Source organism: Calcarisporiella thermophila (assembly GCF_041956535.1).
Source record: "Calcarisporiella thermophila strain CBS 279.70 unplaced genomic scaffold VTP21scaffold_9, whole genome shotgun sequence".
In the NCBI taxonomy this organism is placed as follows: domain Eukaryota; kingdom Fungi; phylum Calcarisporiellomycota; class Calcarisporiellomycetes; order Calcarisporiellales; family Calcarisporiellaceae; genus Calcarisporiella; species Calcarisporiella thermophila.
This window is the reverse complement of record NW_027192199.1, coordinates 41898-64748: the sequence shown is the minus strand read 5'-3', so window position 1 is coordinate 64748 and position 22851 is coordinate 41898. Positions and strand designations below refer to the sequence as shown.

General features: G+C 37.8%; 6 protein-coding genes across 6 annotated transcripts; 3 read left to right on the top strand and 3 right to left on the bottom strand.

Annotated features, from left to right (window-relative positions):
* Positions 1-59: 59 nt before the first annotated feature.
* On the bottom strand, positions 60-2642 carry VTP21DRAFT_11381 (uncharacterized protein; the record flags this gene model as incomplete). The annotated part of the gene is made up of 6 exons (XM_069390819.1): positions 60-1514; positions 1571-1832; positions 1890-2093; positions 2153-2331; positions 2400-2468; positions 2526-2642. The coding sequence occupies 6 exons, from the start codon at positions 2640-2642 to the stop codon at positions 60-62; spliced, it is 2286 nt and encodes a 761-aa protein (XP_069252012.1).
* A 1146-nt stretch (positions 2643-3788) lies between these two features.
* On the top strand, positions 3789-4848 carry VTP21DRAFT_11380 (uncharacterized protein; the record flags this gene model as incomplete). Its single annotated transcript, XM_069390818.1, has 6 exons — positions 3789-3888; positions 3953-4079; positions 4167-4334; positions 4394-4484; positions 4538-4698; positions 4764-4848. 6 exons carry the CDS (start codon positions 3789-3791, stop codon positions 4846-4848), a joined length of 732 nt encoding a protein of 243 aa, XP_069252011.1.
* Positions 4849-5135: 287 nt separating this feature from the next.
* On the top strand, positions 5136-17075 carry VTP21DRAFT_11379 (uncharacterized protein; the record flags this gene model as incomplete). Its single annotated transcript, XM_069390816.1, has 40 exons — positions 5136-5232; positions 5304-5381; positions 5460-5572; positions 5648-5744; positions 5824-5942; positions 6008-6112; positions 6176-6274; positions 6341-6409; positions 6470-6619; positions 6692-6755; positions 6819-6952; positions 7019-7124; positions 7188-7267; positions 7334-7444; positions 7502-7960; positions 8026-8346; positions 8407-8868; positions 8929-10242; positions 10301-11518; positions 11582-11698; positions 11766-11864; positions 11922-12053; positions 12118-12300; positions 12363-12714; positions 12773-12932; positions 12997-13196; positions 13257-13377; positions 13433-13589; positions 13660-13743; positions 13810-13914; positions 13982-14380; positions 14451-14627; positions 14691-14852; positions 14909-15085; positions 15177-15303; positions 15364-15499; positions 15576-15719; positions 15798-16204; positions 16265-16632; positions 16707-17075. 40 exons carry the CDS (start codon positions 5136-5138, stop codon positions 17073-17075), a joined length of 9372 nt encoding a protein of 3123 aa, XP_069252010.1.
* A 2147-nt stretch (positions 17076-19222) lies between these two features.
* On the top strand, positions 19223-20174 carry VTP21DRAFT_11378 (uncharacterized protein; the record flags this gene model as incomplete). The annotated part of the gene is made up of 2 exons (XM_069390815.1): positions 19223-19689; positions 19754-20174. 2 exons carry the CDS (start codon positions 19223-19225, stop codon positions 20172-20174), a joined length of 888 nt encoding a protein of 295 aa, XP_069252009.1.
* Positions 20175-20906: 732 nt separating this feature from the next.
* On the bottom strand, positions 20907-22060 carry VTP21DRAFT_11377 (uncharacterized protein; the record flags this gene model as incomplete). The annotated part of the gene is made up of 6 exons (XM_069390814.1): positions 20907-21044; positions 21111-21292; positions 21363-21483; positions 21551-21731; positions 21798-21937; positions 22001-22060. The coding sequence occupies 6 exons, from the start codon at positions 22058-22060 to the stop codon at positions 20907-20909; spliced, it is 822 nt and encodes a 273-aa protein (XP_069252008.1).
* A 236-nt stretch (positions 22061-22296) lies between these two features.
* On the bottom strand, positions 22297-22844 carry VTP21DRAFT_11376 (mitochondrial 54S ribosomal protein mL43; the record flags this gene model as incomplete). The annotated part of the gene is made up of 3 exons (XM_069390813.1): positions 22297-22481; positions 22542-22648; positions 22726-22844. The coding sequence occupies 3 exons, from the start codon at positions 22842-22844 to the stop codon at positions 22297-22299; spliced, it is 411 nt and encodes a 136-aa protein (XP_069252007.1).
* Between the last annotated feature and the right edge of the window lie 7 nt (positions 22845-22851).

The window sequence follows — 22851 nt, the reverse complement described above, 5'->3', positions numbered from 1 at the left end:
AAGATGGATTCAAAGAAGCGGGTGAAAATATAAACAGGATCAACCCCCGTTAAGCACGATTAAGGAGCACTTTTCTCTTCACTAGCCTTACTACCAATACCCATTCGTCTCTTACCTACCCTGTTGAACCAATTGCTTGAACCCAAAATACTGAGCTTCTTGGTAGAGGGTGAAACGAGTTGGAATTCTCGCACTAGTTTTGACGAAGTGGGAAGGGATGGAAGCAGTGGTGATTTTTCAGCCATAGAATGAGATATAGATAAAGGAGAAAGCGCCAACGATACTGATGGCTTAGTAGTAGGTGACGGGGGAGCAGGGGTCGACTCTCCAGTAATTGAAAGTTCATGTTGCTTTGGCGTATTGAAAAATACTGCAAGCTGTCCATCACACCAAGATTGAATCGAATTCACTTTCCTTTCAACATCCTGCTCGATTCTATCTGTGGTTCTCGTGAATACTTCATGTTCCAAGTTTATCGCTTCCGCTAGTTTATCTTGTTTAGAGCAGTAATTTGACTTTTCGGTGTGAGTTCTGGAATTATTCTCTTCACAGGATGAGCCTTCAAGTACAATGTAATCGTCGCGCATTTCTTTTTGGTGTTTATCGTGCTCTCTACCTTCTTCATCCCAGCCTGAATCCCGGGGTTGTGGACAGTCCACTCTATTTTTTCCAGCAATACTACTACTATTCGTCTCGTCCGAAACAACGCAATTAACCTCGTCGAATAGAAGTGAGCGAGGAGAATGCGCGGGAAAGAAAACGTCAAAATTGTGGTTATGGAAAGCACGGTCAATTTCTGCAAGAACAGAGCTAACTCCATCGGAGGAAATTAACAAATTACTGGTATTCGATTTGTTTCTTTCTTCTGTGCTGTCATTATTAGTTATATCTGTTTGTTCTCGGATACGTGTTGCAAGAATTGGGAATTCGCCATGCCATGACCGCGACAAACTGCGCCGCGACAAAGTCGAATCCTGCATTCTATATTCTCCTATGTTATGTGATTTCTCGTAGGTGGAATGCGATATTGTCACTGTTGAAGTCAAGTCATGAATTGACCCTCGTTTTCGAGATATTGAATCCATATCCTTCTGCGGCAGTTCTTCGGGCTCAAAATTCTCTTCTTGCGTAAAAAGTGGATTGAATGAAAAAGGAGATACAGGTATTGCCGGCAAGTCAAAATCCCACACACCCTTGAGTGATCTAAGTGAAGGACGTCGTGCTCCTTGGGACGTAGAAGAATGGGATCGAGAGCGTGAGCGACCAAAGCTTGCGTTTACTTCTGATTTTAAAAGAGAGGTGTCAATCGCGAGCCGGTGAAGTGAATGCCGAGCAGTAGACCAGCGGGTATTATTTAATTCTGTGCAGATATTAGAATTGGTAAAAAACTGATAACGTAGCACATTTTCAGCATTAGGTCTTAGTTTTGGATCGTATTTAAGGAGGCGCTCGAGTACAGTTATCAGATCATTCGGTGCATGCGGAAGTATCAAGCGGAGATCTTTAGGTTTAGTCTAATAAAAAAGTTTGTGTCAATAAGTTATTTTGTAATGTATAGAAATTATATTACTTGAGGAAATGAAAATCCCGTGTTTCTCGCCAGTTTGATCCCCTCTTTCCATTCTCCACCGCCAATTTGTCTCCCAAGAGCATCACGGTATTCTTCTGGGTTGCCTAACGTCTGACAGATGACCCAGAGTTGATCAGCTTCAGAGTGTCCCGGGAAGAGTGGTTGCAAAGTTAAAAGCTCGGCTAAGATTGTACCAACCGCCCACATATCAATTGCTGGTGTGTAAAACGGAGATCGAAGTAAAACTTCAGGCGCTCGATACCTAGAAGGCTTCGCTTAAAAAAAAGGATATAATATACGTGATAATGGATGCAATTACCACCGAGTGCTAACATATTCTGTATAGGGCAGACGATTGCGAGTATCTCTAGCGAGGCCAAAATCAGCAATTTTCACTACGAGTTGTTTGCTGCTAGACTCAATGGTGGGAGGGGCGCAAGCAACAAGGAGATTTTCGGGTTTAAGGTCTCGATGGAAGATGCCCTTGTTATGCATATGTGCCAGTCCTGAAAGGACTTGTCCTCTAAAAAAAAACTGAAAATTTAGTGTGCATATAAAATAAATTTAAAATTTAGCATTTACATTATCTGCTGAATCTCGCTCAACAGCAATCCGTTCTTTTTATCTTTACGTTCATTAATCAACTGATATAGATTACCCTCCATATACTCCATCACCAGTGATAATTCCTTCGTCGAGGCATTATAGTATGCATCAAAGAGTTGAATTATGTTGGGATGGCCCTTGAGTCGCATTAAGGCCTGAACAGCAGTGGTCACAAAAGATGTCAGAAGAAAATGCATCAAGTATAAATAATTTTGTATTATACCTTGTATTCTCTTAGATGAGTGCACTCATACCACGATGTAAATTTCTTTTTCATCTTCTTGATAGCCACCTATAACAGAAAGCTATAAATGGACAAATAGCGCATATATTCTAGAAGGTATACTACCATGTCCCCCGTGATTCTATTTTGAGCTTGGAGTACGCTACCAAAAGATCCATCGCCAATTTCCTTCAACATAATATACTCAGTCTCAGGGCCTAATTTACGATTTGATGCCGGCATTTTGTATTAATGTCAAAGTTGAAGGTAAGAAGAGATTATCAATTGATAGCATTAAGCGCGCAATATCTTGTTTAACCCATGAAGATTCCGAAAGAAATATTGTTAGAAAAAGGAAAGTGGAGTATCAACAAAGAAAGTAATTCAGTACGGCAAAGGAGAAACCAGAGAAAAAGAATGAAGAGATTTAGTCGGATTCTAACGAGATAAAACAGTCTAACAGGTAATAAAGATAATTTAAGTGGGTATTCGGGAGAAATATTCGGCGTCTGAAATTTCAACTCGTTAAGTTTCAATAGTGGAAATTTAGTTATCCGATAAACAGCTGAATATCATATTTAAATCATACTTTGGTATAACAAACATCATAGTATTCATCTCCGCCATGGTCAAGTGAAGAAAATAAAAATAAAAAGCTCCTATTTAAATCACCTTTAAATAAACTAATAAGCACCGCTTATGTTTTATTTTATAGATTTACTAAATGTTTCGCTCTGGCTTATTTTCTCCTTAATGATTAACATATTTCAGAGTTTTAATAATATAATAGGCTGTAGCCCTAGTACTAGATAGCTGTGGTTGTGGAGTTTTCTTCCAAAACTGAGCAATCAAGTTTATTTGAGCCAATAGTTGGTTTAAAAGATTAAGATAAGAGTCATAAAAAAATATAATAATCTTGCAACAACTTCTTTATGATTTAAAGATGAACTGCATATTTGTCTGGTTAAAAAATGTTCTTTTTGTCTTTATTTCTAGCATTACTCTGGGATGGGGTGTAACTAGAGTCTCATCGATGCGATAGACAATTAATTGAAAGATCAAATATTAATTAATGAGATATTCTAATTACCACAGTTATATACAAAATTTAATCAATACTGGGTAACGAAAAAAGAGTATTCATTGAGTTGAAGAGGATTAACACAATATTGAGTGTTCATTAGAATATTGTCATGATAATCGCATGAATCTTAATATTATGACATTAATTTTGTGATGTCCTAAAAATTATCTAGTCACGCAGGTCAGTCACACCACTTGTTCTCCAGATTTCTGGGCTTGAATAAAATTTCATTAATCTTGTGTAAAGAACATCTTTAATGTCTAAATTCTCTCTAAGTAGTGCGAATAGCAGCTTTGAACAGGAAAATGTCGGATATTGAGTTATGCCAGGAAGACTATAATATTCTTCGGTTATTGCGCAATAGAGATACACGAGAAAAGTGTATGATAGTGTTGATTGACGATTGTAAGTTTCATTTATTGCCTCCCCCCCCTCCTCAATATCACTGATTTAAATCATCTCTATTCAGACAACAAGCTTTCTCAGCGCTCAATATCTCTTATTACAAGTAATATCAAACTATTAGATACATTGGAGATTTTACAACGAGAAAAAGATAAACTAGCCATCAATAAGTTAAATTTTCAAGAGAGGAGGTAAGAAATATTTTTTTTAATTCAAATTCTGTATACCTTACTCTTAAAGATGCTTATTTTTACTCTGCTATTTTCTCATCCTCCTAGTGTAACAATATCTCCGCAGCGATTATTGGATCTCGAATCTCAAATTAGTAGTCTCAAAGAAGAACGTTCGGAATTATATCGCACTCAGGGACAGAATGCTCAGAGACTAGTTGAGATGAATGAAAATTTACGGCGATTAGAAAAGCTACACAGTGATGATCAGATTAAGTAAGTGCTTTTTCAAATCCGAAAATTATCAGTGATTATTTACATTCATCGCTACAAAGAATTGCTACCACCACAGAACAAGTGAATACGCTAAAAAAAAAATATGACCAGCAGATCGAGCTTATTAGAGAAAAGAATCGCTTAATACAGGTATATTAGTTAATACTTTATATTATCCACTCTCTCTAACAATAAGAAACTAGATATTGCAAGACGAGATTGCTGCATTGCAATTGGAATTAACCAAAAATGAAGAAAGGCTGAGAGAAGTAGACAAGGAAAACAAAGAGCTAATAGATCGATGGATGCGGAGAGTGAGCGATGAGGCTGAAAAGATGAATCAAGCTAATATACAGTACGAAAGGTATATAAAGATCTACATTTACATAAATCAGATATAGCTAAGCATTATTATGTACTTATGTACAGAAATATTGAGCAACTGGAATCTACACCATCAAGCCCAGCATCAGAAAAATCACTTTCGTCAAGTTATGATATCATTTCACTATAATTATCACCAATACATCATGAACTATTCCTTCTTCTCAGTTATATCATATATATGTAAAAAAAGACTATAGTCTCGTCGATTTTCAATCGACAATGTCATATATTTATTTTCAACTTAGTGCAATTTTTCAATACATTTACCTTTTGATGGAAGTAACAAATTTAATGTGACTGCTTTCCATAATTAAATTGTAAGGTTTTCGCGGCGTTTCTTCACCTTTTTTAACCAGGGAGAACTTTGGCTAAGAAGAGCGAGATCATCTTTGTATAAATCATATCACAGAGAGGATGCTGGAATCACTAGTTGCAAATGTTCTTAACCGATTTCTCGGTGCATATGTAACAAATCTCAATGTGAATCAATTGAATATCGCGATATGGACAGGTGAAGACATTAAGAATAATATCAGTTTCTACCTTGGGATTATTAATTATTGATTAACTGCATTTATATAGGGGAGGTGGTATTACGGAATCTTCAGCTTAAAAAAGAAGCGCTTGATAAGTTTAATATGCCTGTTGACGTGGCAGAGGGTACTTATGTTGTATATAAAAAGTACTTAGACTCTGACACTTAAATGAATAGTTATTCTTTTGTATTTTTCTACACAGGATTTTTGGGAGAGCTAGTCATGAGCATTCCGTGGTCAAATCTAAGGAGTAAACCCGTTAGAATCACAATAAAAGATATATACTTGCTGGCTATTCCAAGAGCGGGATCGAAGGTAATATTGCTTATTTATTTTTAATTGACGAATAACTTACTAATGCTAAAACTCGAATTTCATAATCTTTATTAGTTTGATGCAGAAGAAGGGGATCAGCGTGCACAAAAATTAAAGCAAGAAAGGCTAGAAAATTGGGAATTATTAGGCAAAGAACCCGCAAAATCACAGGGTGAGTTAGCTCATAATTTTTTTATAGCCAAGTAATTTTTTACTAATATATTATGTGAACATACAAATGCATTGACCAGAGGAAGACCATGCGAACGCCTCATTCGTTAATCAACTCGTCACAAAAATCATTGATAACCTTCAAATTTCCATTATGAATATCCATATTCGATATGAAGATAATCTAAGCACGCCAGGGGTGTGTAGTTAATTTTTTTTTGGCAATTAATTCGATTATATCTAATTCGTTTGTGTTTTGTTTAGCACCCCTTTTCTGTTGGTATAACACTTTCCGAACTCTCAGCCGTGTCAACAGATGAGGATTGGAGGCCAATGTATATTGAAGAGCCTAGTAACACAATCCACAAGGTTTTTATTGAACTTCACTATATCGTAATTTATTCGAACTTACATAAATATATATATGTGTAGCTTGTCACACTCGGTTCGCTTGCTGTATATTGGAATACAGATTCACGATCTATTGCAAATCTTCCACTAAGAGAGGCACTTCAAGAATTTGTCCAATTGGTAAATAATTCATAAATTTATTGCAAAATGGATATATTTACATATATGAGGTTACCACTGAGACAGATAGCTATGTCCGATGAAGTTCCCGAGGAACACCAATACGTCTTAAAACCTGTTTCTGGGATTGGAAAAGTATGGGTTTTTATTATTTTTATTATCGAATTTAACCTAATACATTGCATTGCCTCTTAGTTAAAATTGAATAAACGGTTTGATTCTAATATGCCGAAAACAGAAGGCACGCTTTTATTTGAGGAGCTTGGGTTTATACTGGATGATGACCAGTACCGAGACGCTCTGATGCTTGCATCTTTGTTTCATCGATATGTGAGGCAGTCAGCGGTAAAACTGATAATTATGTTGATCGAATGAGTATAAATAATACAAGAGTTCTATTTTCATGGAATCCAATAGTTTCTGAAATTTAGACCTAGTTCTACCCCTAAAGCAGATCCTAAGGCTTGGTTGCAGTTTGCAGGTTGGAATCCTCGATTGTCTTTTTTTGTTTGTGAATCTGGACACCTGAACATTTCATGTGTAGGCAATTGCATTCTTTCTGAAATTCACGAGCGCAATCGGAAGTGGACTTGGAATTATTTAAAAGAGAGGAGAGATGACCGCAAAATGTATCTAGAATTGTATATTAATTTGAAATTAGGGAGGATCACGCCAGAGGTATACTCGATTTTTAGAGTTGTAATATTTTGATGTATTTTCATCATATTTATATTTATTTCAAAGGAAATCGAGCAACTTGATCAAATTGAACGTAAATGGAGCTATGAAGATATTCGCTTCTTTCGTTCGCTCGCCAAGCCTCGTCTTAAAAAGGAGCAAGCTAGATTGGGTATTTATTGTATTTTTGTATTTTCCGTGATAAGACATTTCATTTTTTTTTTCAACAATTTAGCAAAAACACGAGAGAGGGAACAAAAACGTTCACAGAGTTGGTTTGGATGGATTTTTGGTGGGAGCCAATCGACTTCAGAGGTTGTTCTATGTGCAATGTAAAATTTGAGGAATACTAATTTTTTTTTTGCCCATTAATTTATATAGTCTCAGGAGAGTGAAAATCTATTAACCGAGGATCAAATGAAGGAATTATGCGATGCAATTGAGTATGATGAGAAAGAGGCAGCTTCTAACGCAATGACCCTATCAGATGATGTGAGTTGTTTTCTTCATCTTTCATTTCTATCCAAGATAACTCTTTTTTTTTTTTAGGTCATTCTATTTGCATTAAAGACCAAGCTTAAGACGGGTTCTTTCGTTTTGAGGCGTTATCCGCATTCACAAAACATTGATCTTCTTTCTCTTGTATTTGATAATCTTTCTGCGGACGTTTTGCAACGCCAGGGTAGTTTACTGGCAAAAATAGCTCTTGGCGATCTGAGTCTTTACGATGGGGTGACTTCCAACTCTGTTTATCCGAAGCTAATACGGGTTAAGGAACCAGTGGCTAGGACCTCGGAAACTGAGCACGTCTGCTCTCATGACGATAGCTTAGAAGATGCCTTTTTTTCAATTATGTTCGAATCAAATCCGCTTGATCACCATGCTGACAATGTTCTATCTGTGAGAATGAGACACATGGAGATGATATACAATGCTGATACGATCCGAGCAATAAAACATTTCTTTATACGTCCAACTTCCGATATGGAAACCATTAATGCTCTACTTGTATACTTTTGTGATCGTTTTGGTCCATGTAAACTGATTTTCTAACATATACATAATCATTTTAGGAAGTTGCAGGAGACAGACTTCAAGATATTAGGCAACAGACGCGCTCTGGCCTCGAATATGCACTTTTACAACACCGTACTCTCGATCTTCGAGTAGATATGGATGCTCCTATTATAATTATACCCGAAGATCCTACAGACGAAAGTGGGCTAGTTGCAGTGTTAAATATAGGTCACATTGACATCAAAAGCGACCTTGTCGCTAAGAGAAATATTGAAGATATGCAAAAAAAACATGGCCAGGCACTGAGTGAAGAAGATTTCGCGCATTTAGAGTCTTTGATGTACGACAAATTTAACGTGAAGCTCTCTTCAATGCAGGTAAAGCATTTACTTTTATAAAACGATGTTTTTAAATCAGTTATTAATGTAGGGTTTTAGTTCATAATTGGAAGGTCTATTGAGGAGTACATACATGAAACTGCAAGCTTAATCGTAGACAGTGACAGTGTTATCGAAAGGGTTAACATGTCATTTCTCGTCGCGATGTCTATACTCCCGCAAGCTCCAAATCTCACTCGATTCCGAGTTTCAGGACATCTCCCAATATTTCAAGCAAACTTATCAGATCGAAAATATCGTGAAATTATGAAGCTAATTGACGTGATAATATCGAAGACATTATCCGAGGACTCACCTGAAACCCCCGTTGGAATGAGTTCAGCTCAATCCCCGGGTTCAGCGATTGACGAAGATCTAAAACTGAGAATGGCCGACAAGTTGGGGCTGGCTAAAGATAAAGGTGCATTATTGGAACTGGAAAGTGGATCAGAAGAAGATGAAGAATATAGTCAAGCTTCAACTTCAAAAGCGAGAGAACAAAGGAAACAATCGTCTATTATGGTAAGTAAAACGGTATAATATAAGTATGCTTAATATTCACACAAATAATATACATTTTAGCATCCTGGAGTTCAGTCCAGCCAGAAATTATTTGAATTTTCCTTCACTATTACCAAATTCTCTGCTTCACTTCGGCAGAGTATTGAATCTGGGGAAGAAAATCCGCTCATAGATATCGTTCTTGATCGTCTTAGTATTGGTTTCATTCAACGCCCTTTTGACATGTCCTTACAGGTCACACTTAAGGATTTGGCCATCACTGATCGGATGGAGCATGGCATCGAATTTGGCTATCTTGTTACCTCACAGCCAGTTGAGGAAAACTCGGCTGATGACGGAAAAGCTTTAGTAGAAGTATCATATGTACAATCAAGTTCTGATTCACCCGACTATGCAGGATATAGCCAAACCTTAAACATTTCGATGTCAACGCTTAGTCTAATATTCACACGCAGCAGTATTTTGACATTGAACGATTTCTTACTGAGCACTTTTATTCCTTCTCTTCCCGGTGGTGGCAATAGAAATGGTGAGGAATCAACTAAAGACAGTGTCGTAATAATGCCTGCCCAGATAAACTCAAGCAAAGAGGATAGCGGGATGATAAAGATAGATGCACATCTCACTAGTATCAGCATCATTTTAAACGACAATGGCGATCGCCTTGCTACCGCCGCATTGTCACAGGTTTCGCTTTTTGTATCCATGACTAAAGTGTTAAAAGTGAGAGCTAAGATTGGTGCCTTCACCATCGAAGATGACACCGATGACGTATCTCCTCCGCTGCTTTCATTTGAAGACGAAGAGCTTGCTGATTTCCGATACGAAACATTCGAAAGCGGAGCTGGGACTAGCAACGACTTTGACAGCAGCGTTTATCTTCGTGCTGGTGCAGCACATATGTTGTTCTCAGAGTATCCTTTGCGTCGCATATTCCAATTTATGAATCAATTCGTTGCAATGAAGTCAGTATATGACGCAGCACGGGAGCGTGCCACTCAATCTGCGAAACAGCTTCAAAAGACTGATCTAAGCAGGATACATTTCGATATAACATGGCGAGCTCCTACTATATTTTTTACAAAAGAAGTGAAATATATTCCAGGGGCAAATGTAGTTATTGCAAACTTGGGCGAATTACGCGTACTTAATGAAAGCATTAAATCGAACAAGGATGAAACAAGAACTCTGGATCATATCACAATCGGATTGAATCATATCCGCTTAACATCCGAATTTAGTGATGATGCTAATGTAGAGAGCGAACACAGCGTCCCATATAAGCAGATTCTTAACATCATCGAAGACGTTGACGTTAATTTCGATATAGTATATGGAGAGCATGTTAATGGATCTAATCGACCAGATATAGAGGTTAGAATACTGCAGTTACTTATGCTATATATGGTTTATCATATTGATCTTATTTTAGATAAATGGCAAACTTTCGGAGATTCGCATGGGTCTAACTGAGGAACAGTATATTTTCTTGATCGAACTTGGAAACTCTGTGTCAAGCACGTTTGTTGTTGCGGATCAAGGGGAATCTCAGCGACTATCTAAAAGTCTTGATGAAAATTCCCAAGTTGCAGAATTACCTGATTTTCGCACACCACAGCATTTATTGGATGAGGGAGTGTGGACAAAAATAGATTTGGTTTTTAATGCCCCCAATATAACATTGGAGCTCTTCAGTAATGTTCAATCCGACAGGGACCAAACTTTATCCAAGCGAGGCCTTTGTCGTTTATCTCTTTTCAAGACAGATCTTAAGCTGAAAATGCTGTCTGACTCTTCACTCGCATCAGAGATTCAGATCGCTTCTTTAACTGTTTTTGATACCCGTGCTCAGCCTGAAAATAAGTTTCGAGAGATTATTCCCGCGGTTCAGCATGGCGGACCTCAATTTATGGCAAGCTTTTCGATGGCATCCCCACCTCAACCTGATATTATTTTACTTGTGACTGTGGATAGCCCTCGAATATTATTCTCGCTTGAATACTTATTCGCTCTACGTAATTATCTAATGGCTCCATTTGTTCAGAGTTCTAAGAGCCAGGACGAAAGCAGGGATGCACAGCTTGCTAGGCGGCATAGTCAGGCACTGGCAACAACTGACGCAGCCCGAGCTCCTTATCAGAAACCGCAAATGGCCGCTTTTCACTATCGCATTAACATTGTTGATCCGGAAATTATCCTCCTTGATAATCCATCAGACCTATCTTCAGACGCATTTGTTCTTTCTGCACACCAGATAGTGCTTTCACAGCAGAGCATCATGGCGCTGGCTGCTGTCCGTATTGGAATGTTTTTATGCCGTATGGATTCGCGCGCAGAATCCTCGATAAGTCTTATCGAAAACTTCGATGTGTCTATGTCAGCAGAAAACAGAGTTTCACATGCACAAATAACCACGATTTCTGCGGATATACAACCATTGCTATTGAGACTCTCATTTCGTGACATAATGTTGATTACGGACATTATAAATAAAGCCACTGAGCTTAGTACAACGGCTGGGGGTCGAGAGAGTCGAGGATCCTTGATTGCAGATACAGAGAGTGCGCAAAAACCTCAACCACAGCTAGAATTGCCTGAAAGCGCTAGAATCGATAACAATGTTCCTTACGTGGCGATGACACGGGAGATGGTATTTATATTTTTAATTAGCTTACATGTTTCTTATTTAATTCTCAATATAATTATTTAACAGATGAAAGCGAAATTTGAGGGATTTCGCCTTGTATTAATTGGGGATATACACAATATTCCGATGGTGGATGCTGTCGTCAACCCGTTTACAGTAGAGATGTCAGACTGGTCAAATAGCGTAAATATCCATGTCAGAGTTCCTGTTTCTATCAACTTACCTCCAATTTATTAAATCATTTTCATAGTTACTCTGCAATGTTTCATTGCAATCTCACATAAACTTTTTTAATGTCAAAAACTCGCACTGGGAGCCTCTACTGGAGCCCTGGAATGTTTCTCTACGAGTGTGTATCATGATATTTTGTTGCTTTAGGCCCAATTACCTTAAACTTTTCAATTAGGTATCAAGACCACTAAGTTGTAGCCACTTTAATGTTGAAATTTCTTCGAAGAAACGCATGGAGGTGAATATATCACATACGATGGTTGAAACCGCTTTGAGGCATTCCGCGCAGCTCAAGCAGAAGAGAGATGTGAGTCAAACTAGTGATGTGATTTATTGCAGCCTTTTTATTTAGTATTATCATTGTAAAATAGGCAAGGGGCAGGATTGCCCGTACCACGTTGGCTCCGTATTTAATCCGCAATCGAACTGGATATCCTATTGTTGTGTGGAAAGCGCCGAGTGAGAAGGAAATCGAGACTGCAGCTAATTCTCATGAGTTGAAAGATGGGGACGACATGCAATGGGAATTTGACGATTGGAGATCTCGTAGAGAGGTATTTTAGTCCATTCATCTACAAATATTTTTCTTTAACCCCGCTTTCCAAATTATTTCTAGACTATCGCAGTTCGAAAAAACACACTTTGCGTACAAGTTAAAGGTTTTAACTGGGAATCTCTCAAGGACATTCCCCTTGATTGCGAAGGAGAGCAACATTTTACCCTGCGTCCTCAACTCCACGGTATCTCACATCGTATTATGTGTGAGATACGCATAAAGAAGCGAATAAAGCTCGTCACTTTCCGCTCGACTTTGGTAGTTCGAAACAATACCAATCTAACAGTAGATATGATGATAGCTGATGAGGCAAGTAATACAATGTCACAAGTGTATCATATTGCACCCGGAAAAGACTATCCTGTACCAATTGAAACGGCATATTCAGGGCGAATTCGTATCCGTCCGTCTGGTAAATAGAATATATCCTATAAAATTTACAACTCTCATCCAATAATCTTTATAATTAGCATCTTTTGGATACGATTGGTGTACACAGCTTCTCTTCTGGCGAGATTTTACGACCAAAGGAGCAGTGAAAATTATATCATGCCCTGGCACTAAAAGAGAAGATGCTCCTTTTTGCTTTCAAGTATTTGGAAAATACGACAGTTCAAATCGCCTTTCTAGGTATTTCATATTTAGTTGCATAATCTTGATACCTTAGAAAAACGTATTTTCTTATCATGATTAGTCGCTATCCATTCATGGCTATCTGTCTGAGTGCTCCTATAGAAATCGAAAATCTTCTTCCTTATGATATCAATATGCGCGTTATTGATAAAACAACAAAGCATGATTTCAACAGTGATCTAACCCAAGGCCGAATTAGTCCACTACATGTAGTGGAATTGAATCACTTAATATTATTAAGTGTCAAAGTAATTGGTACAGGTGAGCTAGTGCTGATTTACTTTCAAATTTGATGTGTGATTTATTAGCTTTCTACCTTAGATTATTTGCAAAGTGATTTTGCAATTATAAGCATCTCTCCTTCAGATGATCTAAATTTGGATGATATTCTTACAATGGAGGGGCCAAATGGTTTCAAGCTAAATCTCGGCATTCAATATCAGTAAGTTATATAAAATCAAATGTACGAGTCTTTATTTACATTATTTCTTTTTTAGCGAAATCCCAGATTCAGGAGGGTCTCGCCGAATAAGCATCTACAGCCCTTATGTGTTGTTTAATAAAACTGGACTTGACATAACTTTCAAAATAAAATCGTTTCTTCAGTCTAGAAGTTCCGGATATATAACATCGGAGAAAAGCGGCGATGGAAATGTAAGCTAATGTAGTTTTTTATTATTCTTATAAGTTTATATACTAATTTTCTATTGATTTTGAAACCAAGTATCCTCCCCTATTATTCTCATACCCAAAAAAAGATCGAAGAAACCGGGTTTTAATTCGTGTTGGCGAATCTGAATGGAGTCAAGTACTTATATCTGCAATCATATTTCATTAAAACAGTTTTTAATATTGACGTACACTTTCTTGCCAGCCTTTGAGTTTTGAAGCAGTTGGTACCGATATAGAGCAATCGATTCTGGTGCCCTCTTCAAAGGAAGCACACTTGGGAGTCAGTGTCATAGATGGCATCGGAAAGGTAAACTTTCTTTATAGCAATTATTCGGTGTACAATAAGGTTTCGAATATTCGTAAATTTGTATTAGTATAAGCTCACTCGAGTTGTCACTATATCTCCACGGTTCATCCTAAAGAATAATCTTAGGGAAGGTTTACAATTTCGAGAATTAGGTTCCACATCTAAGACACTGATCAAAAGCCACGAACATATGCCATTCCTTCTGAACAGACAAAATACCGATAGGATCCAACTTGAATTGCAGTTTGATGGGTCAAACGATCAATGGTCTGCGCCTTTTCCTATTCAGGAGCTAGGAAAAATACACATAAAAATGAGACGAAATGAGCATGCAAAGTATGAATTAATAAGATGTGACATACTCCTAGAAGGTGCTACGGTGTTTATTGTTTTTAACTGGGAACGAGGGAGATGGCCTTATCGCATCGAAAATAATTCTGATATAGAAGTAACCTTTTATCAACATGTATGTTATGTTTCTTTAAACATAAATCAAAACCTAAGGCCGTCGTAAATTAACCTCTAATTTGCATTAGGATTCAACAATACCTAGCGACAAATTGCACAGGTTCACTCTTAGACCTGGTGGAAAAACTGTCTATTCTTGGGACTACCCTGCTTCTAAAAGCAAAAATCTATTATTGAACGTTGATGGACGGGAACGTACTGTTAACTTTCAAGAGATAGGAGCACTTCCTCCTTTTCGCTGCTCGGTATACTCACTAGTACTCTCACAAAATTATGTCTGTTGTTTAAACTACGTTTTTTTAAAATAGAATACTCGTATCCTCTCAATCGACGTTGCAGCGGATGGTCCCACTCAGGTTCTGCGACTTTCTAACTATTCACCCCAATCTTCTTTATATCGACCTAAGGCACATGGATCTTTATATTCGCTAAGCAGTAGGGACACCTCGTCTCGCGAACAATTTGAAGTGGTATGCTCCTAATAGAAACTCTGTAGGAACATTAAAATAATCGTATTATTTTTTAGGTGAATGTCAATTCCGTTGTAAATTTGAACGTAAAAATCCATTTTACTGGTGTCGGTTTTTCGATTGTAAACAAGCACGTGCAAGAATTGCTTTACGCTTCTATCAGCGACCTTGAAATCAAGTATAGTGATTCAACAATGTATCAATCAGTGGAGGTAAAGGCGCGTTGGTTGCAGGTAAGAAAAATAATATTTTAATTGAACAATTGTAATACAACAAGTAGCTACAATTAGTTAATTTCCGCCCTTTTTTTTGGGACGAATATAGGTTGATAATCAACTTTATGGTGGACTCTATCCTATTGTTCTCTACCCATCATTGCTTTCGCAATCTTCGCAAGAAGTAGAGCAGCACCCGACATTGCATGCTGTTGTCATGAGGGTCAAGGATGAATGTAATTAAACACATACTACAATAGAAAATAATAATATTAATTCTTCTTTTTTAATATTAGCACATGGTGTACTCTTTTTGAAATATTGCACTATACTACTCCAAGAGCTTACATTCGAAATCGATGAGGACTTTTTATTTGCTTTGCTTGATTTTACTAAATTTGATTTGCCTGGCTGGAATGATCCAGGAGATCAGTAAGTCATAATTCAACTCTAATCAAACCCCCCTTTAAACTTCAATTCTAATGTGTGAAAATTATATTCTTAATAGAATGTGGCTCGAAATATCGCGAATCCCTGAGCCTACTGCAATTGAAAATACCTCGCAACTTTACTTTGAGATGCTTCATATCCAGCCTATTAAGCTTAATCTTTCATTCATGCGTACAAACAGAACCAATGGCGAGGAGGATAGGTAAATAAATCATGAATTTATACGACAAGCATATAGATGATTTTAATTCGATGCTGTGCTATTTATTAATTCTATTAGATCTGGCTCCCATAACCCAATTAAATTTTTACTTAATGTACTTACTATGGCAATTGGAAATATCAATTATGCTCCGGTTCGCCTCAACGCACTTATTCTAGAGAATGTGCGTGTAACGGCCCCGGAGTTAACAGACCGAATTACTCGACACTATAGCCAAGACGTATTGATCCAGCTTTACAAGGTCGTTGGCTCCGCGGATTTCTTAGGCAATCCTATTGGGTTATTTAATAATATCAGCAGTGGTGTAGCAGCAATATTCTATGAACCGTATCAAGGATTTATCATGTCAGATCGACCGCAGGATTTGGGTATAGGCATTGCAAAAGGGACAGCAAGCTTTTTTAAGAAAACTATATATGGTGTCAGCGATAGTTTGTCGAAATTTACTGGAAGTGTTGGAAAAGGTATGGTTATATTACGCCTTAAATAAGAAAAAACGATTTAAAATATTATTTGCACATTAGGACTCTCTGCCGCTACTCTTGACAAGGATTATCAGGAGCGTCGTCGATTATCCCTGGTCAGAAATAAACCACGCCACGCAATTTACGGTGTGACTGAAGGTGCAAATCGATTTATGAGCAGTGTATCAAGTGGATTTGCAGGCATTGTTCAAAAACCTCTAGAAGGAGCTGAATCAGAGGGATTTGGAGGGTTGATAAAAGGAGTTGGCAGGGGCTTGGTGGGCGCTGTGACAAAACCCATTGTGGGGGTGTTTGATTTAGCAAGTGGGGTGTCTGAAGGTATACGCAATACTACCACAGTATTTGATGTGAATGACATTGATAGAATGCGATTGCCTCGTCATATTGGGCACGATGGAGTTTTAAGAGTATGTTTTATAAACATTCTATGGATAAACGGAATTTATCTGGAACTTCTTTGATTTTTTACTTTATGCTCTAGCCATATTCTCAACGAGAGGCATTAGGTTTGATGTGGCTTAAAGAAATTGAGAATGGTCAATACGCGAATGAAGATTATATTGCTCACTGTTCAGTTTATTCAGATGAAAAGATAGCAATGCTAACAGATAAGCGAATTCTTCTTATTATCACACGACGTCTGGTGGTTGAGTGGCAAAAATCCTTTGCGGAGATCGATGAGGTGTCTACGGAGGATACGGGGATTCGCATTAAGCTCCTTGCGGGTTTTGGGCGGGAGCGAAGCGTGTTCATTACGATCACTCAATCTTCGATTCGAAACTGGTTTTATCGTAAAATAGTAGAGGTTATCCGTAGATATAATGCAGGAAACCGGTCAGAAATTATGTAGATTATTCCAAGCAAGAAATAAAACCATTTGCGCATTGTTATTAATGAAATATGATTTTTTGCAGCTCTGTTATAAATTCTTTGATATGTCTCTTTCAACGTATTCGCGACTATAAATATTTCAAATTTTTACTGTCGAAATTTTGAGAAGCCCAAAATTACCTGTCGTCAAATCTCAAGTGATAGGCGAAAAAAATCTCTGGTTGAGGCATACTATGCTCGCTTATTTGTTCTTTAAAGCTTCAACAATATAGTACATCTAATTTGATCTAGACATGAAATCCACAAATATGGATAATAGCTGGATTGTTTATTTATTATCCTATGTAATGAAGTGTATATTTACCTCAATTCCACCTCTTAATGCTTGCAATATTCTTTAAATCGCTTGAATCATATTCTCGATATGGGTATTAAAATCATTCCAGAATCAAGCCGCATTTTTCGATAAATGGGCAAATATTAATATTGCTTTTGTTGGAATTGATCTCTTATTCTCGACATTTTCGCCCACTCCACTTGCAAACCACGTTTGACAAATCCTATCTACCCCTTGAACATTATCTTACATTTTTCCTGTCTTGCCTTTTTTTTACAAAGAAATGCTCTAATCTAAGTAATTCTCTTTACGATTACTTAGCTCTTTTTCTTGTTTCATACTTACTTTTCTCAGTCTAAAATACAACTTTCTTTTCGACTGCCTTTTCCTATACTTAAATCTTTTAAGCTAATAATCCGCAACGCAGCTCGCTTATACAAACCCTGTGAATGGAAACCACTAGCATTTCTGATTATGCGCTCCATACTCACTCACCCCCAATTACACTTAACTCTCGTCCATTCACCAAATGCACTTCTTTGCAAACATTTCTTACTGATGTGCTCTCACCAGAGGCTACTAAGTCACGAAAATTTCTTGCGGGGGAAAGGTTAAAAAGATTTGGTAAAGGATGGGGTGGGAATGTTGATAACGAAGGCGATTATGGAGCCTTGGAACGTGCTTTGACGCGGTAAGTAGCAGTGACCTTGTAAATTAAGTATATGTAAGGTTTATATCTAATCTGGAGGATTGAATTCATTGTAGATTCCAGACCAAAGGACAGAAACTAGACATACTAAAAACGCATGTGATACCTTGGTTGAAAAAAAACATGCCTGGTTAGAAGTTTTGATATTCAATTTTTTTTAAGAGATTTTAATAGATTATTATATACTTAGAAGACTGCGGGTCCAAAGATATCCAAGAAGGTCGCGCACTCCTTATAGGATGGTGGGATATTTTACTAAAGAATGTTCCTCAAGCTGCTTACACAGAACGTTCGTATTTTTTTGAGACCATACTTGCTATAATATCTCGGTAAATATCAACCACTTTATACTCAAAGTGACATTCCCCCTTTAATTAACCTATTTATTATCGTTTTTAGGAGGGAATTTGAAGAATTTGGTAAATGCACTGCCATTTAATTCGCCCAATACTGAGTTGTTTAATTGTACTTTTATCAGACCGCCATAATGATGCTACATGCGATATATGCTCTGGGCTTTTGCCTCCTCAGGAGCCGCTTTGGCATACGTCACACTATTCTCATCATCTCCTGCTACAATATCGTGCAATGTTAACTGCGACATTGGATTATGCTATTGATCGGCTTAATCAGAAAGGTGTTTACTCAAATGTAATTAGTTTTTCCGCAAGAGTCTTTGCACTCTGCTTCTTCAAATTGCCAGGGGTTGCGATGGCTATATTGTTAGCATTACCCATCAGCCGAGTGAGCGTAAAAAGATTATATAAAGAAATTGGATCGATTGCTGAGTAAGTAGAATAAAACTAGCGTTCATTTCAGTGTATCTGAACATAAATATCCTTGACCTAGCGATGTTGCGTGCAGGCAGGGACTTGCGGCAGCCTTTCCTCCACATTTATCCTCCCTCTTTTTCCTAACTCAATCGCAGTGGCTACACACTATTTCGCAGGCTGAGAAAACCCAACTCGTCTTGGAACTCTCTGGAAATTGGCTTAGAAGGCTGAGAAGCGATGATAGCGAACTTTTTTTTGCGTTCTACAAGTATTATCATCTCGTACTTCAACATTATCTAGATCCCATCCTGGATTCGACCAATTTTCCTCGTGCTCTGACACAAGCAATGCTAGCATCTTCTCCCGGTTATATGCACCTCTCTTCATTCTTTTTAGGAAAGCTGCAAGCTCTAATGAGGAGAGAGGTAAATGCAGTAACGACAGTTATACAGTTTGACGCATTACACCCAGTAGGAAAGCTGCCTGTAGGAGATGTTCCTTTATCAGGCACCGGCGCAAATATAAACATGGCAACGACAAGCTTCACAGGAGGAGCAGATGAAATTAACGCAGTTGAAAGTGGCAGCTTGGGGGGATTATTAGGCGCAATGGGACAAGGCAAACCTAAGTCACTAGAGACAGCATGTAAACGTTTAGTCGAATGTGCAGTCTCTATTGGCCAAAACACGCTTTTTCGAGACATGATAGGTGTGTGGGTACGTGTGATAATAATGCACACGAGTGCCTATGATGTAGAGGCAATTTTCTGTCTCGTAGATTTTATCGACATGCTTCTTGTAGAATACGGGCCAAGGTAGACTGTTTTTTCAGTTTAATAAGAGATGCTATAACTGATAATTCGATTGTGTTGATTTCAGGGCAACTTCAGCGCAGAATGAAATCTCTCCTCTTATAGACGTTTCTCTTCTCCACCGTATGATCCGTATCGTCTTACAAGTCTCAGATCACACGATCTCACTCCTGAGAATTATATCTTTTGTTTATACACACTTTCCCCTTCTTACTTCCTCTCCTGCATTACTGCAATCGCTTGTGGTTGACATTCTTCTCGATGGAGAAATCTTCACGCGATTGTTTATGCACTGGTGCAGAAATGTGCGAGTATATTATATGCGTGTCCTCGCATGGCGTGTGGGAAGAATTGGTGCAAGAATGGGAATTGCAGCAGATGATCTAAGGAAAGAGGAAGTGGTTATTGGAAAAATTAGTGATGATAATCGTATTTGGTCACCTCAAACCTATCGTCTACTTGTGTACGTATTCAAGAAAGTCCTTTAGCTAGGTGTTGTTCCTAATATTCATTTCGGTATATTTTATAGAAATTGTTTAAAGGTGCTCGAAAATCGACTAGATCACGCCCATGCTCTCCAGAAATCAATCGAGGGAAATAGCAGAAGAGTTTCTGATATCGTAGAAAATCCAGTGTCAAAAAAGATCAGGGAGATATCCTGTAAGAGCAAAGGAAAAAACATTATTGATGAAGACGATATTCCCATCGGAATTACATTGTCCCATAACACGACTACGCAGCAGCAGCATATAAATGATGTTAGTCCGCACCCAGGCCCAATTGCCTCGGCAAATTCACTATTCTCTACGTCGCTTCCTACAATTCAAAAGGCAAAATGCACAATAAAAGGACCGACAAATAGGTATGCAGCTCGTGCGATTAACGAATACGAAACAATTTTATTGGAACACAGTGCTTGGTTGCTTGAAAGCCAAAGTCTCACACGCAGTACTAATAGCAAGAACGAGGATAGCGACTGCAAACTTAAGTTTCCGGGCTTGAGTGTGGACTGGCCGCGTTACTGGAATTATGGCTCATAAATTCAGACTTTGATTGAGCAGAAAACAATAGACTAAAAAGATATAATGTATAATTATGCGCTTTTCGAAACTTTCTGTTTGATTATGTTTACGGTTGATACAAACATAATTAGGTTCATTTTAATAATAAATTTTGTATTAAAACTTGAAAATAGCAAGTTATATATCTACAATAGAGTTTCAGACCTCAGTTTTGGACTTCTTTTTTTTCTTAATTGAAGTCGCTCCACCATCCGATTTTTTTCTCCGCTTGATGATTGAGTCATCTGTCATCGACCGTGTTGCTCCAGTAAGTGTCTGGCCGTTTGACACACCTAACTATTTGTGTATTAGAGGAATTAATTCACGTTGGTATAATTACAAATGAGCGTAAAAATAACATACTGTGGATTCACTAAGCTTTCCCGATGGTTTAGCCCCTGTGTTGGGATTTGTTAAAACACCAGAACTATCAGAGAGCAAGCGCTGTTGGTTTTGTTGAAGTTTCAGCAGCGAATTTTGGATTGCACGATCGACTGAGGCACGAAACTCTTGAGTTTCAAGTTGACGGGCTTTACTCGCCGAATCTAGAGAATTATATTATGTATTAAGTATGTCCACAAAATGAATATATTAGAGGGTGGGCACTCTCCATACCTTTAGGCTTGGAAGTTTCACCTTCGAATGAAGTCCTCCAAGAATAACCAGAAGCAGGGTGAAATTCGGCCAGTTGTTGGGATTCGCGAAACGCTTTGTCAATATGGAATAGACTTGTCAACTAAATTTCCACAAAGCATGCCACTATTAGTATTCTTATCTCACTAGTAGCCTTTAAATATTTTCACCATTCTATTAGCCAGTATAGTATATAAATCAGGGGATTGGTATATGTTCGCTCCTAAGACATAATATGTGGCTAATGGAGCAGATACTTCGTGTTCCGCAGGACCATATCGACGCTGTTTGCGAATTATGAAAACAGGAGGCCGTTCATATGCAACGACAAATTCTACACCAGTCATATTTCTCAAATAAAAAGATTGAATATTTAATTTAGGAATGAATGAGGGACAAAATATATTCGTTAGTTACTTTAGCGCGGCCTCAGTCTCCTGTAGATCATTAAACTGCGTTTGCATTCGAAGGGTTGCATTGTTACTTTGATTATCCCAGAAGGGTGAATGAGCAAAATAATCCATCACAGTCTGACGGTTAAATCGCCGACCAAAGAACTAGCAAAGCCCAAAATTATTTATTGGACCTATAAGTATGAGAGCTACAATAGTCATACATACCTCATACATTTCGGGTGAGCGATGTTCAATATCTGTAAGATCATCGTTGATAGCTGCCATTTTTCATGAGCATATTATTATGAAGTTAATTGCCTTCGCGTTAAGAATTAAAATTAATAGCAGAAAGAAAAGGCAGTCACTTCACATGTGCAAAAGGTATGTGAAATTTATATATCAATTGAACTGAAAAGAAATATATGATCTAATTAGAGCAATTTTTTCAAGTAGACTGAGCAGAGAGGCTCGCTAGTATGATACAACTAATTCAGGAAAATTCTAACAAAATATTTAAAGAACTAGATCTCATGAGCTTTGCTATGAAATGGTGACCAAATCCCACGCACACTTTCTGAAGTCGATATAACGGGTTTTTTCATAGGCTTGATCTTTGCTCCACTAGAGTCTCGGAGGAGTCGAACTTTCTCGCCAATTTCTGAGGGAGACATGTTGCGGACACAAATGACTTTATCCCGACCATTCACTATTTATCAAATAATTAGATTAACGATGGAACGGATAATCAGTAATAATTGAATTTTACAGTATAATCCTCGGATAACGGGATGATGAGAAGGTCGTGGATGCACCATAATTTCAATTTGTGGATTCTCGCGAGCAAATTGGATGAGGTTTTGCTTCAAGTAATCACTATTAAAATTGCATCAATAAATATTCGAAATTTAGTCATTTTTCTAAACATAATTATCTCATTCCAATGTACATACATCATCCCCCGACTACTTCCACTCCTTTCACAATAATGAAAAACCATTTTGCGACATTGTAAAACAAATGCGCCAGCTCCATTCTTTGCTTGAGGGATAATTGACTTCGCAAGTGTCATTTTCTCT